This window comes from Coloeus monedula (genome assembly GCF_965178545.1).
Source record: "Coloeus monedula genome assembly, chromosome: Z".
NCBI lineage: Eukaryota > Metazoa > Chordata > Aves > Passeriformes > Corvidae > Coloeus > Coloeus monedula.
The window spans coordinates 19201861-19221798 of NC_138822.1; the positions used below are offsets into that span (position 1 = coordinate 19201861).

Below are 19938 nucleotides of genomic sequence, written 5' to 3' on the forward strand. Positions count from 1 at the left end.
ACACAGTGGTCTGCGCTACTGGGAGTATGTGTGTGCTTAGAGTCCAGACTTTTTATAATTTCCAAGACAAATATTCTCCTTCAGAAGACTTTTCTTGTTCTAGTAATTTTCCCTCTACTGGTTTACATGGTTTGTGAATAATATTGTTTTGTCTTTTCTATGGGAAATGAGAACTTGTGACATTTCTTCTTGTCACTGCCTACTCAGGTCAGCACAAAGTTACCTGAAGAGCCACCAGGTGATAATAACCATCAATTATTACTTGTAAGACTGAGATTTAGAGAGAGGGGGAAATTGACTGACTGATTGATTGATTGATTGATTGAGACCCTTGGGAGTCAGTCCTGAAGGGCAAAGGAGTCCAGGACAGCTGGATGTGCTTTAAAAAGGAAATTGTTAAATATTCAGGAACAGGCTGCCCCACATGCGGGAAGACAAGTCATTAGGGAAAAAGGCCAGTCTGGTCAAACAGACATCTTAGGCTTGATCTCAGGAAAAAAAAAGAGAATCTATTGTTTCTGGAAGGAGGGACAGGTACCTGGGAAGACTACCAGGATGTTGCAAGGTCATGTATGAGGAGATTAGAATGGCCAAAGTCCTTCTAGAACCTGAGTGGCTTCTAATTCTAAAGACAATAAAAAAGTTTCTATAAATACCTTTGCAACACAAGGAGGGTGAAAGAGAGTCTCCATCACTTGTTGAATGCAAAGGGTAGTGCAATGACAGGGAAAAAGGGAAAGGCAGAGGTACTTAATGCCTTCTTTGTCTCAGTCATCAAAATCAAGGCCAGTTGTCCTCATGGTACCCAGCTGCTTGAGCAGGAAGCTGGTGATGGGGAAATGAGTGAATCCCCCACAGTCCAGGAGGAGATGGTTAGTGCCCTGTTATGCCAGTTAGACATGCACAAGTCTATGTGTCCTGGTGGGATCCACCCTGTTGCGTGATCCAGGACGGTGTCAGCGATGGAAGAGACAGGGCAGATTGCTTGGATGCAATAAGCAATTTTATTGATACAGAGCTGAGTATTTATACCTTTTCAGCAGTAACTAAAAATAGATTCTTATATAAGCAGCAATCACTATAACAACCATATCTAAGTTTCTTAATAACATTGCAAAACTACAAGCTAGCACTAACTAACACATACCAAGCATGCCATTCCCTTATAGTAGCTATTTCCTGGTAGGCCCTACTGCCTGCCATGGTTTGTGGCCTATCAGCGTTACCACATCCACTTCTGACATGAGTTTAGCAGTGCTCTCACTTCTGCTTTCTAGCTCTATCTCCACACCACCCCACAGGAATAAGGGAACTGGTGAAAGAACAAACCACTCTCAATCATGTACCAGCAGTCCTGGTTAACTGGAGAAGCTCCAGCTGACTAGAAATTAGCACATGTAACACTCATCTACAAGAAGGATCAGAAGGATGATCTGGGGAGCTACAGGCCTGTCATCCTAACCTCAGTTCCAGGCAATTTATGGAAAATATTATCCTGAGTGACATTATGCAGGACAACCAGGGGATCAAGCCCAGCCAAGATGGATTTAAGAAGGGCAGGTTGTGCTTTGCCACCTTGTTCACCTTCTGTGACAGAGTGACCCTCTTAGTACATGCAGGGAAGTCTGTGGATGTCATCTATCTAGACTTCAGTAAAGCATTTGACACTCTCTCCCAAAGCATCCTTCCAGAAAAACTGGCTTGGATGGGCGGACTCTTCAAGGGGTAAAAACTAGCTGTTTGTCCGGGCCCAGAGAGTGGTGGTGAATGGAGATAAATCCAGTTGATGACCAGTCACTAGTGGTATTTTTCACCGCTCAGTTTTGGCTTTGGTAATGTCTAACATTTTCTTGATGATCTGGGCATTGGAGTTGATTGCACCCTCATTAAATTTGCAGATGACACCAAGGTGGGTGGGAGTATTGGTCTGCTCAAGGGTAGGAAGGCTCTGCAGAGGGACAGGCTCGATCGGTGGGCTGAGGACAACTGCAGGAAGTTCAACAAGGCCAAGTGCTGGGTCCTGCACTGGGGTTACAGCAGCCCCATGCAGTGCTACAGGCTTGGCATGGGGTGGCTTGAGAGGTTGCTTGAACTTGAGGAACTTGAGGTGTTGCTTGAACATGAGCCAGCAGTGTGCCCAGGTGGCCAAGAAGGCCAATGGCATCCTGGCCTGTATCAAGAACAGCATGGCCAGCAGGACCTGGGCAGCGATCACGCACCTGTACTGGGCGCTGGGGAGGCCACACCCCAAGTCTGTGTTCAGTTCTGGGCCCTTCACTTTAAAAAGGATGTTGAGGGGCTGGAGCGTGTCCAGCAAAGGGCAACGAGGCTCCTGAAAGAACTGAAGAACATCTCTCATGAGGGACACCTGAGGGAGCTGGGGTTGTTTAGTCTCAAGGAGGCTCAGGGGGGCCCCACTGCTTTTTGCAACTCCCTGAAAGGAGGCTGTGGTGAGGTGGGGGGCCCGTGTCTGCAACTGTGCCTGCTGTGAGAGGACAAGAGGAAATGGCCTTAAGCTGAGACGAGGGAGATTCAGATAAGATATTAGAAAAAGCTTTTTTGCTGTTAGGGTGGTCATGCATTGGAATAGGTTGCCCAGGGAGGTTGTGGAGTCACCATCCCTGGAGGTTTTCAATAGGCATCTGGATCTGGTGTTCAGTGATTTGATTTAGTGTTTTTGGGGGTTACAGTGGTGGTGCTGGTTTGACAGTTGCACATAAGGTCTCTTAAAGGTCTTTCCCAACCTTGAAGATTTTATGATTCTATGATTTTTGGATTAGAAGAAGGTACAAAAAAATTGAAACTAATGGGCCAGAGCTTCAGCAACTGCAAACTGGAAACCCCCCAGGGAAAGCTATCCCAGCTTAAGTCTGAGGGTTGGATTTTGGGAATGGCATCCCTGTTTGTGCATTTTTCTGCTTGAGTTTTGCACCCATGTGAAGAAAAGGGAAGCGTTTAAATGCTGTGTTACTGTGTGTGTCTCTGGTATACTCATCTCACTCCCCTTATTAGTCCTCATAACACTTGAGATAGAAAAAAATTTGTACTATAAAAACACAAAGTTCTTTAGTAACTGGGTAGTTTATATCCAACAGCAATGTTTATTTTGGTACCATATAATTAGAGAATTGAGCACAAGAATCCAGAGATGTGCCAACTGTTCTCTCTAAAACTGTGCCACAAGACAGTTAGTACACTATCAAAACAACTGAAATAACAAGTTACATAAAAAAAAGACAGTAAAACCTCAAGCTTAGGCTTTTTGAAGGACTTCCAATTAAACACACACCAAAAAGAGAAACATGAGAACTACTTTTTTTTTTCCCCTAGGAAAATCAGAGCAGTGCAGAATTGGTTATTCACAAAGAATCATGGAACGGTTTGGGTTGGAAGTGACCTCAAAAATAATTTTATTCCAACCCACCTTCCGTTAGAAGGGCACCTTTCACTAGACCAGGTTGCTCAGCACCCCATCCAGCCTGGCCTTGAGCACTTCCAGGGATGGGGCATACATGACTTCCCTGGGAAACCTGTGCCAGCACTTCACCACCTTCACAGGAAAGAACTTGTTCCTAATCTCTAATACAACCCTACTCTATTTCAGTTTGAAGCCATTCCCCCATGTCCTGTCACTACATTCTCTCATAAGAAGTCGCTCCCCCTTCTTGCAGGCCCCCTTCAGGTACTGGAAGGCCACAATTAGGTCAGCTTGAAACTTTCTCTTTTCCAGGCTGAGCCAACCCAGTTCCTTCAGGCTTTCCTCATGGGAGACTGGTTCCATCCCTCTAACTAAGTTGCTCTGAGAGCAACTTGGTGGCTCTCCTTTGGACTAGGTCCAACAGGATGATGGACTTCCCTTTTCCACTGATGTGGTCACTCCATCATAGCAGATCACATGCTAGGGACAAAACATATTGCGGCGATTTTTCAGTGTTTTTGTAGCATAATTCATTTTATTACAGGACTTAGATTACCCATCAAGACAAATGAATTAGAAATAGGTTATTTTATAAGCATACAAACCCAAAGATGTATAAGGTGCATGTGCGAGATGGTGGAAATTTCTAATCTTTTGTTGCACTCTTTGTACTCCCATCAATCAGTATTTCATCTCTCTTACTGTGGACATACTGACAATCCTGGAGGCCAGTTGTCTTGGAGGCCAGCTGGGTATTAAATAACACTATAATTTTCCAACTATTATTGCTGAACTGCTTTTCAAGTGAGCTGTGCCTGACAATATTTGTTTTGAATTCTGTTTTCAGCCAATCTTCTGAAACTTGCAAAAAGTCCTGGATCATCAAGATTCATGTGACATTTCTTTTTATGGAGATTTTAGTTCTTAGAATCTGAAACCTTCCTGACCTGTTACTGAAAAATGTGATCAATCCTCTTGAATCCTATTCATTAGCAATATGCTCTAAGAGCTGTAATGCATCCTCTCTCTGCAGCACAGAAGTGCCTGAGGTACCGTACACCTCGCACTTTGGAAGCTGTAACTCCACACCTCGTATTAATAATTAACTCAGGCTTCTCTGGGACAATAATGTCTGGCCCTCTGAAACATTTATTAGTTCTTGCATCTGTAATTCAATTAATAAGCTCTCTCTAAAGCTTCTTTAAATTCACAGTTAGCTAGAGGGGCACACTTTGGCCTATCTTGTGATACAGATAATTTACCTCTAACACATGATACCAGTGATTACAAAGCTTGGTTTTGTTGGTCTGCGTTGTTTTTGACACATCCTTGTGTTTGTGAAGTCTCATTACTTCCAGATGGGCATGAATAGGTATATATGTACTTTTGGGTTTTGTTGTGGTTTCTAAAGTAGTTCTAAGACTTGATCATTCTTCCTGTTCTCACATTTTATTTATACGACAAAAGAGACGGAGGAAAGGACAAAGTTTGACAAAAGTCTGCAGGGATGTACAAATAGATGTCTTTCATTAATATAGTTTAGACATCAAGGTAGAAACCTTAATTAAGTAATCTGTTGAACGATATTTAACAAGAACACGTGTCACAGACATGGAAAGGATGTGGGAAGCCTGGTCTCTGACTGAATGGTGCCAAGTTGATGCTGAACTTTTAAGGCCAGGAGGTTTAAGTAACTTACAAACCACAGAGGTCAGGAGTAGCTAGTCAGTGGAGTAATTAGTCAGTGGGGCTAATCTGCTGCAGAGCTGGTGGGGGAAGAAAAGCTGAGGAGAGAATGAATACATATTCCATTAAATGGCTCCAGCAACATAAGCAATATGGAAATGTTATTTAGAATGTTATTGGTAAAATCCACCATGTACCAAAAATATGAGCTATGCCTGTAGAACATCAAAGGTAACTCGATTTCTTTTATTCAAACAATGGGAAAAGACTTCCACTATTCTTTTACAAAGTAATTTATTTAAAAAAATTATTTTGATTTCATAACAATAATACAAACCAATTTAAATTGGAAAAGAACCCTATGATCCTTGAGTCCAACCATTAACCCAGCACTGTCAAGTCCATCACTAAGCCAAGCCCCTCATTACTATATTTACACATCTTTTAAAAACCTCCAGGGATGGTGATTTGGCTGCTTTCCTGGGCTGCCTGTTGCAATGTCTGACAACATTTTGGTGAAAAAATTTTTTGTAATATCTAATCTCAACCTTCCCTGGAACAAATTGAGACTGTTTCTTCTTGTCCTGTTGCTTGTACCTGGAAGAAGAGACTGAGTCCCTCTTCACTATGACCTCCTCTAAGGAGACAAGCTGACTGAGAGTGCCCTTGATCCCCTCCTCCAGATCATCAATAAAGATAATAAACAGGATTGTTCTCAGTACTGAGCCCTGGGGAACACCACTGTAACTGGATGACAGATGGATTTAACTCCATTCACCACCACTCTTTTGGCCATGCTACTCTTCCATTAATTACATGATGACTATTAACTATGTGATGATTTTCACGAGAGTTAGAAACATTATTGGCAGTTTTTAATGCATATTTGAAACATCTTGTTATGGCCAGCGTGCATTAATGGTCAATGCATGAATACCAGCAATTCTGTTAACAACAACAAAAAATTAAAGTTCATTGTTATTAGACCAGAGTAAAATTCAGTGTAAATGAAAATAATACTGCAAGTCCACTATTTGGACTTAGGTAATTTCTTTCAGGATTTATACAACAAACTTTTAAGTATGGGAAAGCAATTTATAAAAAAATTAAAGGAGTTGCTTCCTGCTTCTTTCATGAAGCATGAAAATACCTTCATAAACATTGTGTACATATGGGTTCAATGTTTTTTTGGTCCAGTCTTGCATGTGCAACTCAGTTGACTGCACTTGCATGTGCAACTCAGTCAGTTGACTGCACGTGTAACCACTCAGTAAGAAATAAGTAGTTCGTTTGTGATGTAGTGATTAAATTAGTCCACTGCAGGGAAACAGGATGAAAATCAGTGAAAAATATGTTGTAAAGCATTTAGGGAAGAAGGGGTGCAAGGGGAGAGGAAATTTCAGCCACTGGCAAAGCAAAATCCAGGGAGGCATTCAGGAGCATCAGCAGCATAAAACCTGTAGGTCCAGATCACCACTTTCATAAAGCAATGTTTTGGTTTGTCCTGGAGAAAAAGCTTAAATGCTGATAACACTTGAAAGATTGCTTGATGGGGATCCAGGAGGCAGATGAGGATAAGAAAAACTAGTTTTAGTAGAAAACGTTGCAAAAATTAATTTAAAACTAGTCAAAAGAGGGTTTGGATTAGAAGTTTAAGATAAATATTTTTAGGAATTTCGTTGTGGAGAATTCCTTCCTGTTTTGACTTAGCTTCGTTTTATAGCAGAACAAGTTTGTGGAGAGTTTTAATGTTCACCTATAGATGCAAAATGTACTCATATATGCTATTGAGAATTTTTTAGTGTATTTATTGCTGTTTTCAGATTATGTCCATAAATTTCTAACTTATTGCTTCACCCTAAAAACCCAACCTACAATTTGAAGATTTCATATTCTGCAGTGTAATGTAATTAGTGACTGCAAACACAAGTTTTCTACTTTGTAGGTTTTGATTTCAGAAAATTTTCGTGAACAAGCCTGAATTACCCAGTGAAAGAAGTGGTAGTAGAATACAGTATGCTGACCTGGGACATAGGTAGGCGTGCAGTTTATTGAGTCTGCCTGCTTTTATGGCACTGTTCCAGCACTGACTGCTGAATTTAGGAGGAAGCTGCCATCTGCTGTCAGGACTGCCTTATATCTGTTGATAGAGCAGCAAGATTTTAGATTCTGAGGCTTTGATTTAAAGGCGACCTTGGACACAGGTTTCCTGCAGCTGAACCAATCTATTTTCTCTGACTTACATGGGAGGGCTGTAATTTAAGTGTAGATATTTTTGGGAATCAAAATGAAAAAAATGGTACGTGAGCAGTGAGCTGCAAAATCTCAGGACTCAGAGTGGCTTGGAAAATACAGAACCCTCAGTCAGTGTCAATGTTGCTAAGTACAGAAAGATCAGACTTCAAAATCCAGAATACAAATGTGATCCAGAAGCATGGAATTGGAAATAAAGAATCTGGATCCTTAAAAAGACACTGACTCCATCCTCAAGGAACACTTTCGTAGTGATGAATAGGTGGGCTCTGTGGCTGTGGGGCTGGCTGGGTATTTTTAACTTTTTAAAATCTGAATATTTTCTTTCCTTGTGCTATAGAGAGAAAAAAAGAGTGATTCATGATCTCAAATGTTGGGAAAATGCGTGCTGAAGTCTTGATGAGGTCATGTGAACTTGCACTGGCCCTGATGTTTCACCAGCTGGGGTTAGGTGAGAGCACTCTGAAGGAGAGAGTGCTCAGAGTGCTCCCAAATAGGGAAAGCTCTCAAGCACTGAAAATTAAACTTAGTAATTCATTTTTGCACTTATGTGCACTTATATGGATTCTTGGTACTGCAAGCTAAAGCAATTGTTGCAGTGGGTGTCTAAGTTGTGAAAAGCTTCAACAGATCTTCACATTGAAGATCACCCTAAGCATTTGCAGTTACTAAAAATATACAGTTACTTTTATAGATGTTGAGATTTTTAACCATTAGTTTAGAAAAATTGTGACCTGGCTAATGGCCACCTTCTCACATAATTTTAATTCTCCTTTATCTCAACTACACTGCTATACCGCCACTAACACTGCCAGATTTTGCAGTTTAATACCATCTTTTTCCTTCCTTGTATTAAATATGTGTGCAGAAAACATAAGCATAATAATTACTCAGTATACTTATCTGTAGCTCTTCTGGAAAGAAAGAGATGTCATCACAATCAATATTTTCCCAATAGTCTACCTTTTCCCAAGTGCTTTGCAAAATACCAAACATAATGTGCAGTGCTTTGAAGTTATCCAGTGTGATGACAAAACAGTTTAAAGGACTGTGAGTACACTGACAGCTAAGAATGCTTGGTCTGTTTTCCAGTGGTTTAGGACATTTAGCCTCTAGAGCACATTTTCATAGGAGAGATATAATGGAAAGTCATAAACTGAAATTGGATTAAGTGGAGGAAACATTAGTATGCACTTGATCTCATCTCTTTATTGTTTTAATCCACAGACATTATGCATTTTAAAAAGAGCTTTAGTCTTCCTTTCATTTTTGTATTATTTAACTCACATAACCTACATAAGCTAAATTTTAGCCTTTTGGGGACCGGTGAAGCTGCATTTTGAAGAAATTACTCTGGGACTGGTAAAGCTAGAGAAGATATACACAAAAATTTGGAAGAGCTAAATTAAATGTAGAATTGAGAAGGGTAGACCCAAAGGAACCAAAGCGCTAGTGTCCACATATCCCTCCCAAACTGGGAATGCATCCTAAGCCACAACACAGAGGGGGAGGTTCAAATGTATCCAGAGCAAGATTAAGACACAAATGAGGTCAAATTTTGGTAACCAAAATGTTAATTCACTCTTACTCATTATCTAAGAAGAGAGCAAGGGAGAAATTAGAAGAGTAGGAAAAAGTGAAGAATTACAGAAAGCAAGAAAGGTAATCACCACCAAGAATCTGCACCATCCTGCAGAGATCCTTCTTTCTTCTGTTGGAATAAGTGCTGGAATAACAGGAATAACTGTTTGTGCATCACACAAATGGGTGGCAGCTGAACTGCAAAAGTCACTGTGTCTAAAAGTATTTGATAACATTGACTGGATGTAGGCAGATCTGAGAGCTCCAAATATGTTTGTATTAGAGCAGGTGACTGAAGTTTTTGTATTTTTGCATTACTTATACATTATATATACATTATCCATTATACATATATATTATATAGTCATCTGCAAAATACAAAATATCAGAACTTTCCTTTCCAAACATTACTGAGGGAACAAGATTTTATAAAGCTCTATGAGGAGTAAAAAAATTATATTAAAATGATAGAGACAATATAAAATTTCCTATACCATAATCTGTATCTCTCTTCTGCCCTCATTTTCCAGGGAAGCACAGCTTTTTGTTGAAAAGTTTGAAGGTGCTCTTGGGAAAGGAAAAGGAAAAAAATTCTATGCATACAAAGTGATGATGACCAAGGTAAATTCATTGTTTCACTAACTTTCTGTAAAGCTAATGGGGAACCCTTCTGGAGATTATTGCCATGGGTACCCATCTAGCACAGTAGCTTTTCTTGTCTTTCTATGAATTTTAAAACTTTTATTTCCACTGCCCTTGCATGAAAATATTTCTAACAAATTCTTACAGATTGATTTTTGAAACTTGTCATCAAAACAAAAATCAACTGTTTTACAGGAGTTTGCAAGCATTCAGTATCTCGTGAAAGTAATTTCTCTTGGTGTAGATTGGGTATTTGTGTGGACTGAATCCAAAACTCAGTCTTTCCCTTGAGACAGCCCTCTGTTAAGGATGAAAAAAATAAAGAGGAAGGGAAGAAAAAGAGAAAAAGAAAAAGAGGGAAAGACAAAAAGAAAGGAAAAAAGAAAAAGGAAAAAAGAAAAAGAAAAAAGAAAAAAAAAAGAAAAAGAAAGAGAAAAAGAAAAAGAAAAGGAAAAAGAAAAAAAAGAAAAAAAAAGAAAAAGAAAAAGAAAAAGAAAAAGAAAAAGAAAAAGAAAAAGAAAAAGAAAAAGAAAAAGAAAAAGAAAAAGAAAAAGAAAAAGAAAAAGAAAAAGAAAAAGAAAAAATTGGCATTAAAAGAAGTGATTAGCTAATAATTCTTGTGGTAGAAATAGGATATTCACACAAACCCAGTAGGAAACAAAAGGAGATGACTCTTCACAAGCAATTACTTTGTGGACTCTGCCAAAGGATGTTGTGGACGATTAAGGGGTTGCATTAGCTCAAGGAAGAGCTGAGCATCTGGGCACTGAGATGATAGTGTGGTTTTTGTTTTTTCTTTTCTGTGACTCATTTCAGAAATGGATGAAATTTCAAAGAGATTTTGAAAATTTTAAGACAGCCTGCATACCCTGGGAAATGAAAATTAAGGAGATTGAAAGTAAGTAAGTAAGAATAGGATCTAGTACCACATTTCTGATGTCTGCCAAAGTGGTAATTCCTTTAGAATATGTGTCTGTATTCAATGCATCATTTAAAATCAATGAGTATTTATTTTCTCATTGTTGAGCTTGATTCTATAATTAGTTGAAAATTTTCTTCAGAGACTATCACTTTACAGATAAAAAATCGTCATTATACAGAGAGCAGTTCAAGAGCCAGTGTTTAAATTAATCCTAGAAAAGTGTAATTGTGATTTAGCCATTCACTTTATTCCCCTTCACTTTATTTCATCTGTATTTGTTTTATACATATTATACTATACAGGCTATAGTGCAATTATTTCTGCCACTTTTTTTATTAGCTTGAGCTTCACGTATTTCTCTCATTTTCAGCCACATAATACAACACAGAGAGAGCAATAGTGGCCCTGGATGCCCCATGTATAAACGAGGCAGTGTAGTCATTCCTATGGGTATGTCTGAGAGTAGGGGTCTGTCACAAGTTGGTTTTGTGTTGCAGTTCCAGTGATGAGTTTAAACTGCAGCCCTTTATTTGAAGGAGATTTGACTTAAGTGCATGGATACCTGAGTGAGGGACTATTAAAACGCCCTAGGGTATATCATTGTGTCCCGCAGCTGTAGGGAGGAGGAGAGAAGATCCAGCAGGCAGGAATTGTGCAGCAAGGTTGATTTATTTTATTATTTTACAAACTCTTTTATAGACTTTTTTCTTCATAGTCTAATTGGACAAAGGATCAGCCACCCCTTGGGGTGATTGGCTAGAATCCTAAAACATCCATTGCCAAATAGGTTTCTACTATACTATAAACAAGACTTTTCAAGGTTGCAGGTGTTTAATTGTTTACAGAACTCTGCTACTATCTTTTGTGAGAGAGAAAAAGTCTCTCATGGACTTAGAAAATAGCAAGAAAACCCTTGCTAGCAGCATTTTTGTATCCACAAGGAACTGCCACTTAGATTCCCTTTACAACAAATACTTCTCACTACAACATAAAGAGCCTTTCTCAGTTGTGTCTGACTCTTCCAGTCCTCCAGCTATCCAGACAGATCAGGTAACAAACAGCTTGAAGCACTGGGCTATCTCACTGGGCTACCCCTTCTTCAAGCTGAGTCCCTTCTAGGACCAGGAGACTGGCTTCAGAACAAAAGGCATCAAGCTCTGCTGTGCTGTGTCCTCACGTTGGCAATATGTGAATCTGATGCTGGGGCTTTGGTGCTCAAAAAAGATAGACATTGATAAATGTATGAAGTATATATATTTAGAAAATAGAGGCTTCTTTTCCTTACAGGACAGGTATGTGGTATTATCTGTGCAACAGGACTTTATGGGAATCACACAGGCCTGTACTGGGAAAGGGTGACTCTTACTCTGCTGATGAAATTTATACAATGCACACCAGTCTGCATGCCAGTGCCTACTGTGGTGAGGCTGTGGATGCAGGAAAAGATGGCTAAAGTCTACTTAGAAGTATTTCATTCATACATAGAACATGTTGCACCTCAGACTAGATTTGAAATACTGGTAGAACTTGGACTGATTTCGTTCACAGCTAGTGCAGTCCATTTGCGACATTTTCTGCGTTCCCTGTTGCAGGTCCTTGTTTGGACCTGCCCATTCTGAAAATGCAGTTAAGGGCAGTCACGGCTAAACTACCCTCATCCATACTTAAGCTTCTTACTTACCAGAGGTCTCTGTTCTTTCCTGATTGGTGAAAAAGAATAAAGCCCATGAGCAGTCTGTGCATTGGCTTGCAATAACTACAGTGATGCAGGTAATTCCAATGTGTTGCCTCACTGCAGGTGTTCCAGGTGCATGCATGGCAGCAGTTTCATCAGGATAACTGGTACGAGAACTATAACTCAGTGCGTGGAAAGAAGGTATTCCCATTGGAATGGGGATATCAGGATTTGAGCAAAAAAATAATGTGGTATGGAGAGGTCTACAAAAGTAACCTGAAATCAGAAATCTTCATAATTTCTTGCACTGTATTTTTTCAGTCCATAGCATGCCCCAAGGCTGTAGTTCGGTTATAACTGGGTAATGTGCATATCACAACCAGATAGACTAACTCAAAGTCTCTCAATCTATACCTCTCCCCAGACTTCCCAGTATGGCAGTCACTGCTAAGATTGGCCACTTCACACAAAATTTCAAAATTATCATTTAATTGAACTGCGAATAAAGCAGATTCAAAATGCTGAAATCCTTGACAGAATGGCTTGTTCCTCCCTTTGCACTGTGATAAATGTGTCCTAATAAAGAAGCTTCGGTGGATCGATGCTGCATTTGTCCCTACTGGGTCCCTCATGGACCGCTTCAGCAGCACTCTCCTAGCACCTATGCGTGCACACAATCTCACCTTTGCGGGTAGTCACGAACACCTTCTCACACACACAGTCTGTGCACGAACCAGAGACAGAGGCAAGAGGGGTTCTCTGCATGCAGTTCTGAGGTGTTTAATGGCAACACACCCGAAGGGAACAGAGGCAAGAAGAATAACCAAACCGAAAGCCCACGCTTTATCCCGAGAGCTCCCAAAGGCGGGCAGAGCATCCAAAACCAATAGTCTGAGGGCTAGGGGACAGAGGCAAGGTTGAGTGACATAACAGGGGCCAATGGGAGAAGGGATGGGAGGGGGAGAGGGCCAGGGACCAGCAGAATCTAGACAAAGGGAGAACCTTCTAGCACAGTGTTGTAAGGAGAGACCACTTTTAAGGCAACTTGAGGGGTGTAAAGTGGACCTAGCCACTGCAACATTTCCCCCTAATTTACCTTAAAAGAAGCCCTCCTCCATTTACGTGGAACTAACCAAGGTGGGAATCATACTTCCCTTTCCTATGAGTGGGGAAAGTGTATTTTCGTTTTTCACAGTGAGGGTCCAGGGTTGTGGCAGTATTTCAAACAATGAATGGATGGCAGAACAACTGGAAACACCCGCAAAGCCCCTGAAGAGAGGTAACCCCTCCCCTGAGTTCCCAATGTCCCAATAAGTCCCAAGTTCCTTCGACAGTGCTGGGTGCGGTGAACCTTTCTGGGCTATCGAGGCTGCTATTTCCATGCTCTTATCAGCCACAGCATCTGTAGCCACAGCAGTGTCTCTGTGTACTTGCTCGGGTTAGGGACATCTAGGAGATGGCAGGGTGACAGGTGCCGGTTTCCATGGGAGAGTTGGGGCCAGTGTCTTTGTAAGGGTCTCAAACAAAGTTGTTAAGAATCAAGGCTAGATTATTGAAAGGTCGAATCACTTGAGAATAGCTGAAACTGAAAATGTTCATTCTCCCTTTATCAATTTACCTTTTCCATCCCCCCTTTTCAAAAAAGAAGGTGAATATGGGGTATAGGAAGGGTAAGGGATTATTCGGGTGGGGAAAACATGAGGGGAGGTGAGAGGGGTTCAGGGGGATTTTTAACTGAAGCAGTCTGGAGGGGGTGCAAATTAGATGTTCATGTGGCTTGTCACTTTGCATCGACGCCGCCTCCAGGCAGCACTAACCTCGTCTTTGGCTGATTCAGCATCAGGGTTATCTGTAGTTTTTTTTATGTTCTCAAGAGCTGTTGTCAGTGGTCCAAGGTAGGGTTTGATATTCTTTCCCAGCATCCATTTCAAACCTGCTGGTGTGGAAACACAAGCATATCCCCTTCCCTAGGTGATGAGTGGAAAGGGTCCCTGAATTTGACAGCTCTCTGGATCCTTGACCAACACCGGTGGCTGCTCTTTTAATTTAGCCTGTGTTGAATTGGTAAAGTGTTGGAATATAGGGGGGCAGGATTCTGAGAAGGAGTTGTTTAAGAAATTGATGGTAAAGAGAGCTTTGGAGAGTCTCACAACAGGAGAATTAACCTCTGCATCTCCACGTTGTTGGTCAAGGACCCTCTTGAGAGTTTGGTGGGTCCTTTCAACAATAGACTGTCCTGTGGGGGAGTGGGGCATGCCTGTGGTGTGCTGGATGCCCTGCTGACTAAAGAAATCTTACAACTTATTAGAAACATAGGCAGGACCATTGTCTGTTTTCACTTCTTTGGGCACTCCCAGGGTGGAAAAGGCAAGGAGAAAGTGTTTCATCACATCTGTTGCCTTTTCTCCCACATCGGCAGGTGCAAAGACAGCTCCAGAGAAAGTGTCTACTGACACGTGGACATATTTCAGTCTCCCAAATTGGGGGACATGGGTGACATCTGTCTGCCACAACTGGCAGCTGCTGAGGGGGTTTACCCCTGTGCCTAACAATGGTACCTGATAATGTTGAAAGTTAGGACACGTTGATACAATTGCCCTTGCTTGATCTCTGTGAATGTTAAACATTCTAATGAGGGCAGGAATATTTTGATGGAAAAACTGGTGGCTTAACTTGGCTTGTGCAAAGGTGTCAGGTAAGTTGGGACTGTGCAGAGCCATGGCCAGGGCATCAGCTCTCCAGTTTCCCTCTGCGATGGGTAATGGCAGATCTGTGTGTGATCCCACATGGATCACATGATAAGGCTGCTCTGGCCTCTGTTTATGCTCTGGGATTAAACCTGTGTAAGTGTATTACATTTTCTACTGATTGAGCTGTTACAGTAAAATATTAATATATGTGTCCCAAATAGCACAAGATGTATTATGTTCATATTATTGACTGAAAGAATCTGTTACATATCTGCAAAACAGTGTGGAAATAACAATATAAATAACAATATAAATAACAATATAAGTTCCTCTGAACAGAGAGATTTACTTCTCATTTGCTGTCTGAGTGCACCAGGCTCCTAAACTGTGTGTGTGAAAAACCTATAGAAAGGTCATTTTTTCCCCTGCAAATGAGTGGTAATGGAACTGAAATCCAGTACTTTTCTAGGTGACGGCTCTCCTATAATAAGCAGAACTGTGCTGAAGCAAGCTGGGGTTGAATTTGGGCTTTTATTTTTGTTTGGCCTGACTTGCAGAGTATGGGTCAAATCAGGCCCTTGGTTCTCAGTGCTTCTCCTGTAGCCTTGTACCTGTGCACAGGGGACAGTGTGAGGTCAAATCCTTCATCTAGGGATGGGGCTGCCTGCACACCCAGCTACATATAGAGAACATAAACAGAAAAGTAAGAGAAAGAAAGGGTACAAACACTTGCAGATAACTTTTTTCATCTCTTGTGAAAAAATCTGGTGAGAACTCTGGTAACAGCACTGGAAACTGTTTTGTCTCCTTGGAAAGGCTTTCCCCACTGGCTAATTCTGCGCTGCTTCCTATTAAAACTGGGCTGATTCTGGCTTAGCATGTCAAGAACGCTTAAAATCCACATCAGACAGAGAAAATATAAAAAGAATTGAAACATATTTCTAGAGATTACTTAATAATAGCAAGTATCACAGCTTCTATCAGATCCTAAATAGTCAATTTAACTAATACTATATTTTTGTGTCTGTTTTCTTAAGCAGCTCAATGCATACTAGTATGCAATATGCAGAAAAGTTATTAGAATTATGGTAATAAAGAGAAAAAATGAAAATTAATTAAATTTAGAATTAATTAGAATTTAAAATTAATTAAAATTAGAACCAATTAAATGTGTAACTAAAACCCTCTCCTGATTTTATTTATTTTAAATAAATTTTGTGCATCTTTAGATAAAATAACATCCAAGGACTACCTTATCTGCCTTTTTATCACATCTCATGTTTTCACAGGTCACTTTGGCTCATCAGTAGCATCTTATTTCATATTCTTGCGTTGGATGTATGGAATAAACATGATTCTCTTTGGACTGACCTTTGGTCTTGTAATGGTGCCTGAGGTGGGAATATTTTCAATTATCTTTGAGGATTGCATTGTGAATTTCTGTCTTTGCAGTGAGATTTCATAGGACTGGAGCTTTAAACAAGTTTTTCATCTCTGTATGTTCCATTTGAAAGTATTAAACCGTACCAGGCCTGTAAAGATGGACTTCCTTTGTGGATAGTTGTCTCTACAGAGAGATGTCTTGAAATAGACAGGACAGAAAAGTGTAAAATACATATAGGGTTGTCTTCTGAAATGGTTTGCTGAGTCTGTGATGACATAGGTTTGGGTTTTTTTTGTTTTCAGGGGGAGTGGGTTTGTTTGTTTGTTTGTTTTTGGTGGTTCTATGCAGAACTGAGTAGAGGAACTGAGACCAAGAAGACGTATGACCAGAAGACCAGGTGGAGTATCTTGACTAAATGTGCATTGCAATAGAAAGAAGTATCTTGGGGGTCAGAGGATCCTTTCAGATGCAATACTCACTTGCCGATAGGTGTAACAGGGCTGTAAAGTCATGAGAGACCTCTGTGCTTTGCACTGTGCAACATCACTGTTAAGAGTGTTATGTAGAGCAGATATTAGACTTAGACATGAATTACTTCTATGAAATATATACTTTCTGAGTTTCTTTGAGCCACCATATTGCCCTTCTAAAAGCAGGGCTTTTACAGAATTAAAAATTTTGTGTCTTATCCCTGATTTCAATATTCCATGTTCCTCTTATTTTTCTTATTTTGTAGCAAGCAGATGAGAGAGTCAGGTAGGAATTTCCATCAACTTCCTAGCCCAGCATTTCAATAGCATGATCCATCCTGCTAGATCCTTACAAATCTCTGTGGTTTGATGGGATTCGTCATCTGATGTCATTGTAAAAACCTCTTTCAATTATTTTTGAGTGGCCTTGGGAATCCAGAGAGGTCCTAGATGACTGGAAGCTGATAAATGTTGTTCCAGTTTTCAAGAAGGGCAAGAAGGAGGACCCTGGGAAGTACAGGCCTGTCAGTCTCACTTCAGTGCCTGGTAAACTTAAGGAAAAGATTTTCCTGAGTGGTATTGAAAAACAACTGAAGAACAATGCAGGCAATGGTCGCAGCCACCATGGCTTCATGAGAGGAAAGTCCTGCTTATCAAATCTGCTTTCCTTTTATGACAAAGTAACCCACTGAGTTGATCAAGGGAAGCCAGTTGATGTACCCTTTTTGGATTTCAGTAAAGCTTTCAATGCTGTCCCTTCCAGTATCCTTCTGGACAAAATGTGCAGCACACAGCTGGATAAACACATCATGGAATAGGTGAGCAACTGGCTTTTGGTTAAGTCACGAAGGGTGATGGTGAATAGGGTGGCATCAAACTGGTGACCTGTCGATGGAGTTCTGCAGGCTCCATCCTTGGCCCTCTGCTCTTCAACATCTTCATGAATGACATGGATGCAGGACTGGAAGGGATACTGAGTCTTAGATGCAGATGATACAAATCTGGGAGGAGCTGCTGACTCCCTCAAAGGCAGGGAGGCCCTGCAGAGAGACATTGGTAAATTCAAGTCCTGGGCAGCCACCAACCATATGAAGAGATTCCATGCCTGGGAAGGGCAACCCTGGCTGGGTGTATAAACTGGGGAATGAGGGGCTGGAGAGAAACATTGTGGAAAGGGATCTGGGGGTCCTGGTTGGGGGACAGTTGAACTTGAGTCAGCAGTGCCCTGGCAGCTGGGAGGGCCAAGTGTGTCCTGGGGGACATCAGGCCCAGCATTGCCAGCTGGGCAAAGGAGGGGATTGTCCCACTGTGCTCTGCACTGGGGTGGCCTCATCTTGAATATTGTGTGCAGTTTTGGTCACCACAACAAAAACAGACATTAAGCTGTTAGAGAGCATCCAAAGGATTGTGAAGGGCCTTGAGGGGAAGCCGTATGAGAAGCAGCTGAAATCACTTGGTCTGCTCAGCCTGGAGAAGAAGAAATTGAAGAGGGACCTCATCACAGTCTACAACTTCCTCATGAGGGGAAGAGGAGGGTCAGGCACTGATCTCTTCTCTATGGTGACCAGTGACAGGGCCCAAGGGAATGGCCAGAAGTTGTGTCAGGGGAGGTTTAGGTTACATATTAGAAAAAGGTTCTTCACCTAGAGGATGGCTGGGCACTGGAACAGGCTCCCCAGGGAAGTGGTCACAATCTCCAAGTCTGACAGCATTTGAGAATTGTTTGGACAATATTTTCAGGCACATGGTATGATGCTTGGAGATGGCATTTTGCAGGGTGAGGAGTTGGACTTGGTAATCTTTCAACTCAGCATATTCTCTCATTCTGTGATGTTCCTTAGAAGCCAAAACAGAAAAAAATGTCCAGCAGTTTTCAGGGTAAGCCTGGAAGAGACCCTGAGAGGAGATACACTGTGCCTGAACAAGCATCTTACCAGCAGCAGGGGAATTGTCAGAATTCAAAAATTGATTCCCTACCATCTTCCCATACATTTCAATTAAAATATCCCAATAAAATCTGTACTGAAAGAAAAATTAATATTTTGGTCTTTGTAAGATAAACACTGCTCATTAGAGAAATATGGGTGGACTTCTGTCCTTTGAATGTAAGCTGCCTTTGAATGTAAGAGGCTATGTTTGGCAATCCATGACACTAGTGGAATTTTAAATTTAGAACACAGCACTGAATGCATATACTAAGCACAGTTTCAATCAGTAATGTGAGGAGCAGTAAAAGGAATTGTAGAAGGAGGTCATTCTCATTAAGGAATTTACGACCATGAAACAAGTCTTTCAAAGAAATGACAAATCACTGTCCTTTTCCTTTGTTGCTTTTTTGCTTTAAACTATAAATCACTCTCATTTTTTGGTTTCAGGCTTTGATGGGTAAGCCATATGGCTCTTTGCCTAGAAAAACTGTCCCAAGAGCTGAAGAAGCAGCTGCTATGAATTTTGCTACTCTCTGGGATTTTAGTGTAAGTTCATAATCTTGCAATATTTCATATCCACATGACTTTTATTCACAATTACTTCATTATTTAATGCTCAATTATTTAATATGAAGTATTTCAGGAGGTAATTTGCAAGATAATTAATTTACTTTTTTTTTCACAAGCTCTCTATATAGAGGTTTCTTTCAGACAAAACACATAATGAAGTTCGATATTCACAAGCACGTCTCAGTATATGTAGCAATACAAAGACAATGGGGAAATATCTCAAAGCTGGTTTGTTACTCCAGGGTAGCGGATTTCCATTTCTTAAGTGTGAATTTGGTCTTCTGGTTTTATATGATTAGGATTCTGAATTTTAAAATGCAGTATGAATTTGGAAAAAGAAGGAGAAGAAAATAAATAAAAAATAATAGTGAGCTCCCTACATCTTATCCCTTCCTTTACATACAATGCCAGTGATGGATTCTCCTTGGATAGAAAAAGAATTGGAAGATCTTTCTAAAAATCTACATATGTAACATTTTGCAGTGACTGCTTCATGAAATAACATTGCATCTAGTGCAATCAGAAGTTGTGTATTTGAGGGAAAGTAAAAGTAAATCTAAACATGTAGCTGGGAAGTACGATAATGATAATGAAATTGTAAAATGAGAAAGAAGATCAGGGAGACATTGGAGAAAAAAGGAATTATAGTAACTTGAAGACTTTGTAACAAGAATAGAGACTAGAAGAGCTTTATTCACAAAATCAGAACAAAGTTTGTA

General features: G+C 40.6%; 1 protein-coding gene across 1 annotated transcript in view; it reads left to right on the forward strand.

Moving 5' to 3' along the window:
• Positions 1-19938, forward strand: part of TMC1 (transmembrane channel like 1) — a gene marked incomplete at both ends in the record, with an annotated part of 58644 nt that overhangs the window by 16767 nt on the left and 21939 nt on the right. The window contains 4 exons of the mRNA XM_082301152.1: positions 9469-9559; positions 10397-10478; positions 16157-16263; positions 19097-19195. Coding sequence (XP_082157278.1) covers positions 9469-9559; positions 10397-10478; positions 16157-16263; positions 19097-19195 — 379 coding nt within the window. The remainder of the gene's footprint in view (positions 1-9468; positions 9560-10396; positions 10479-16156; positions 16264-19096; positions 19196-19938) is intronic.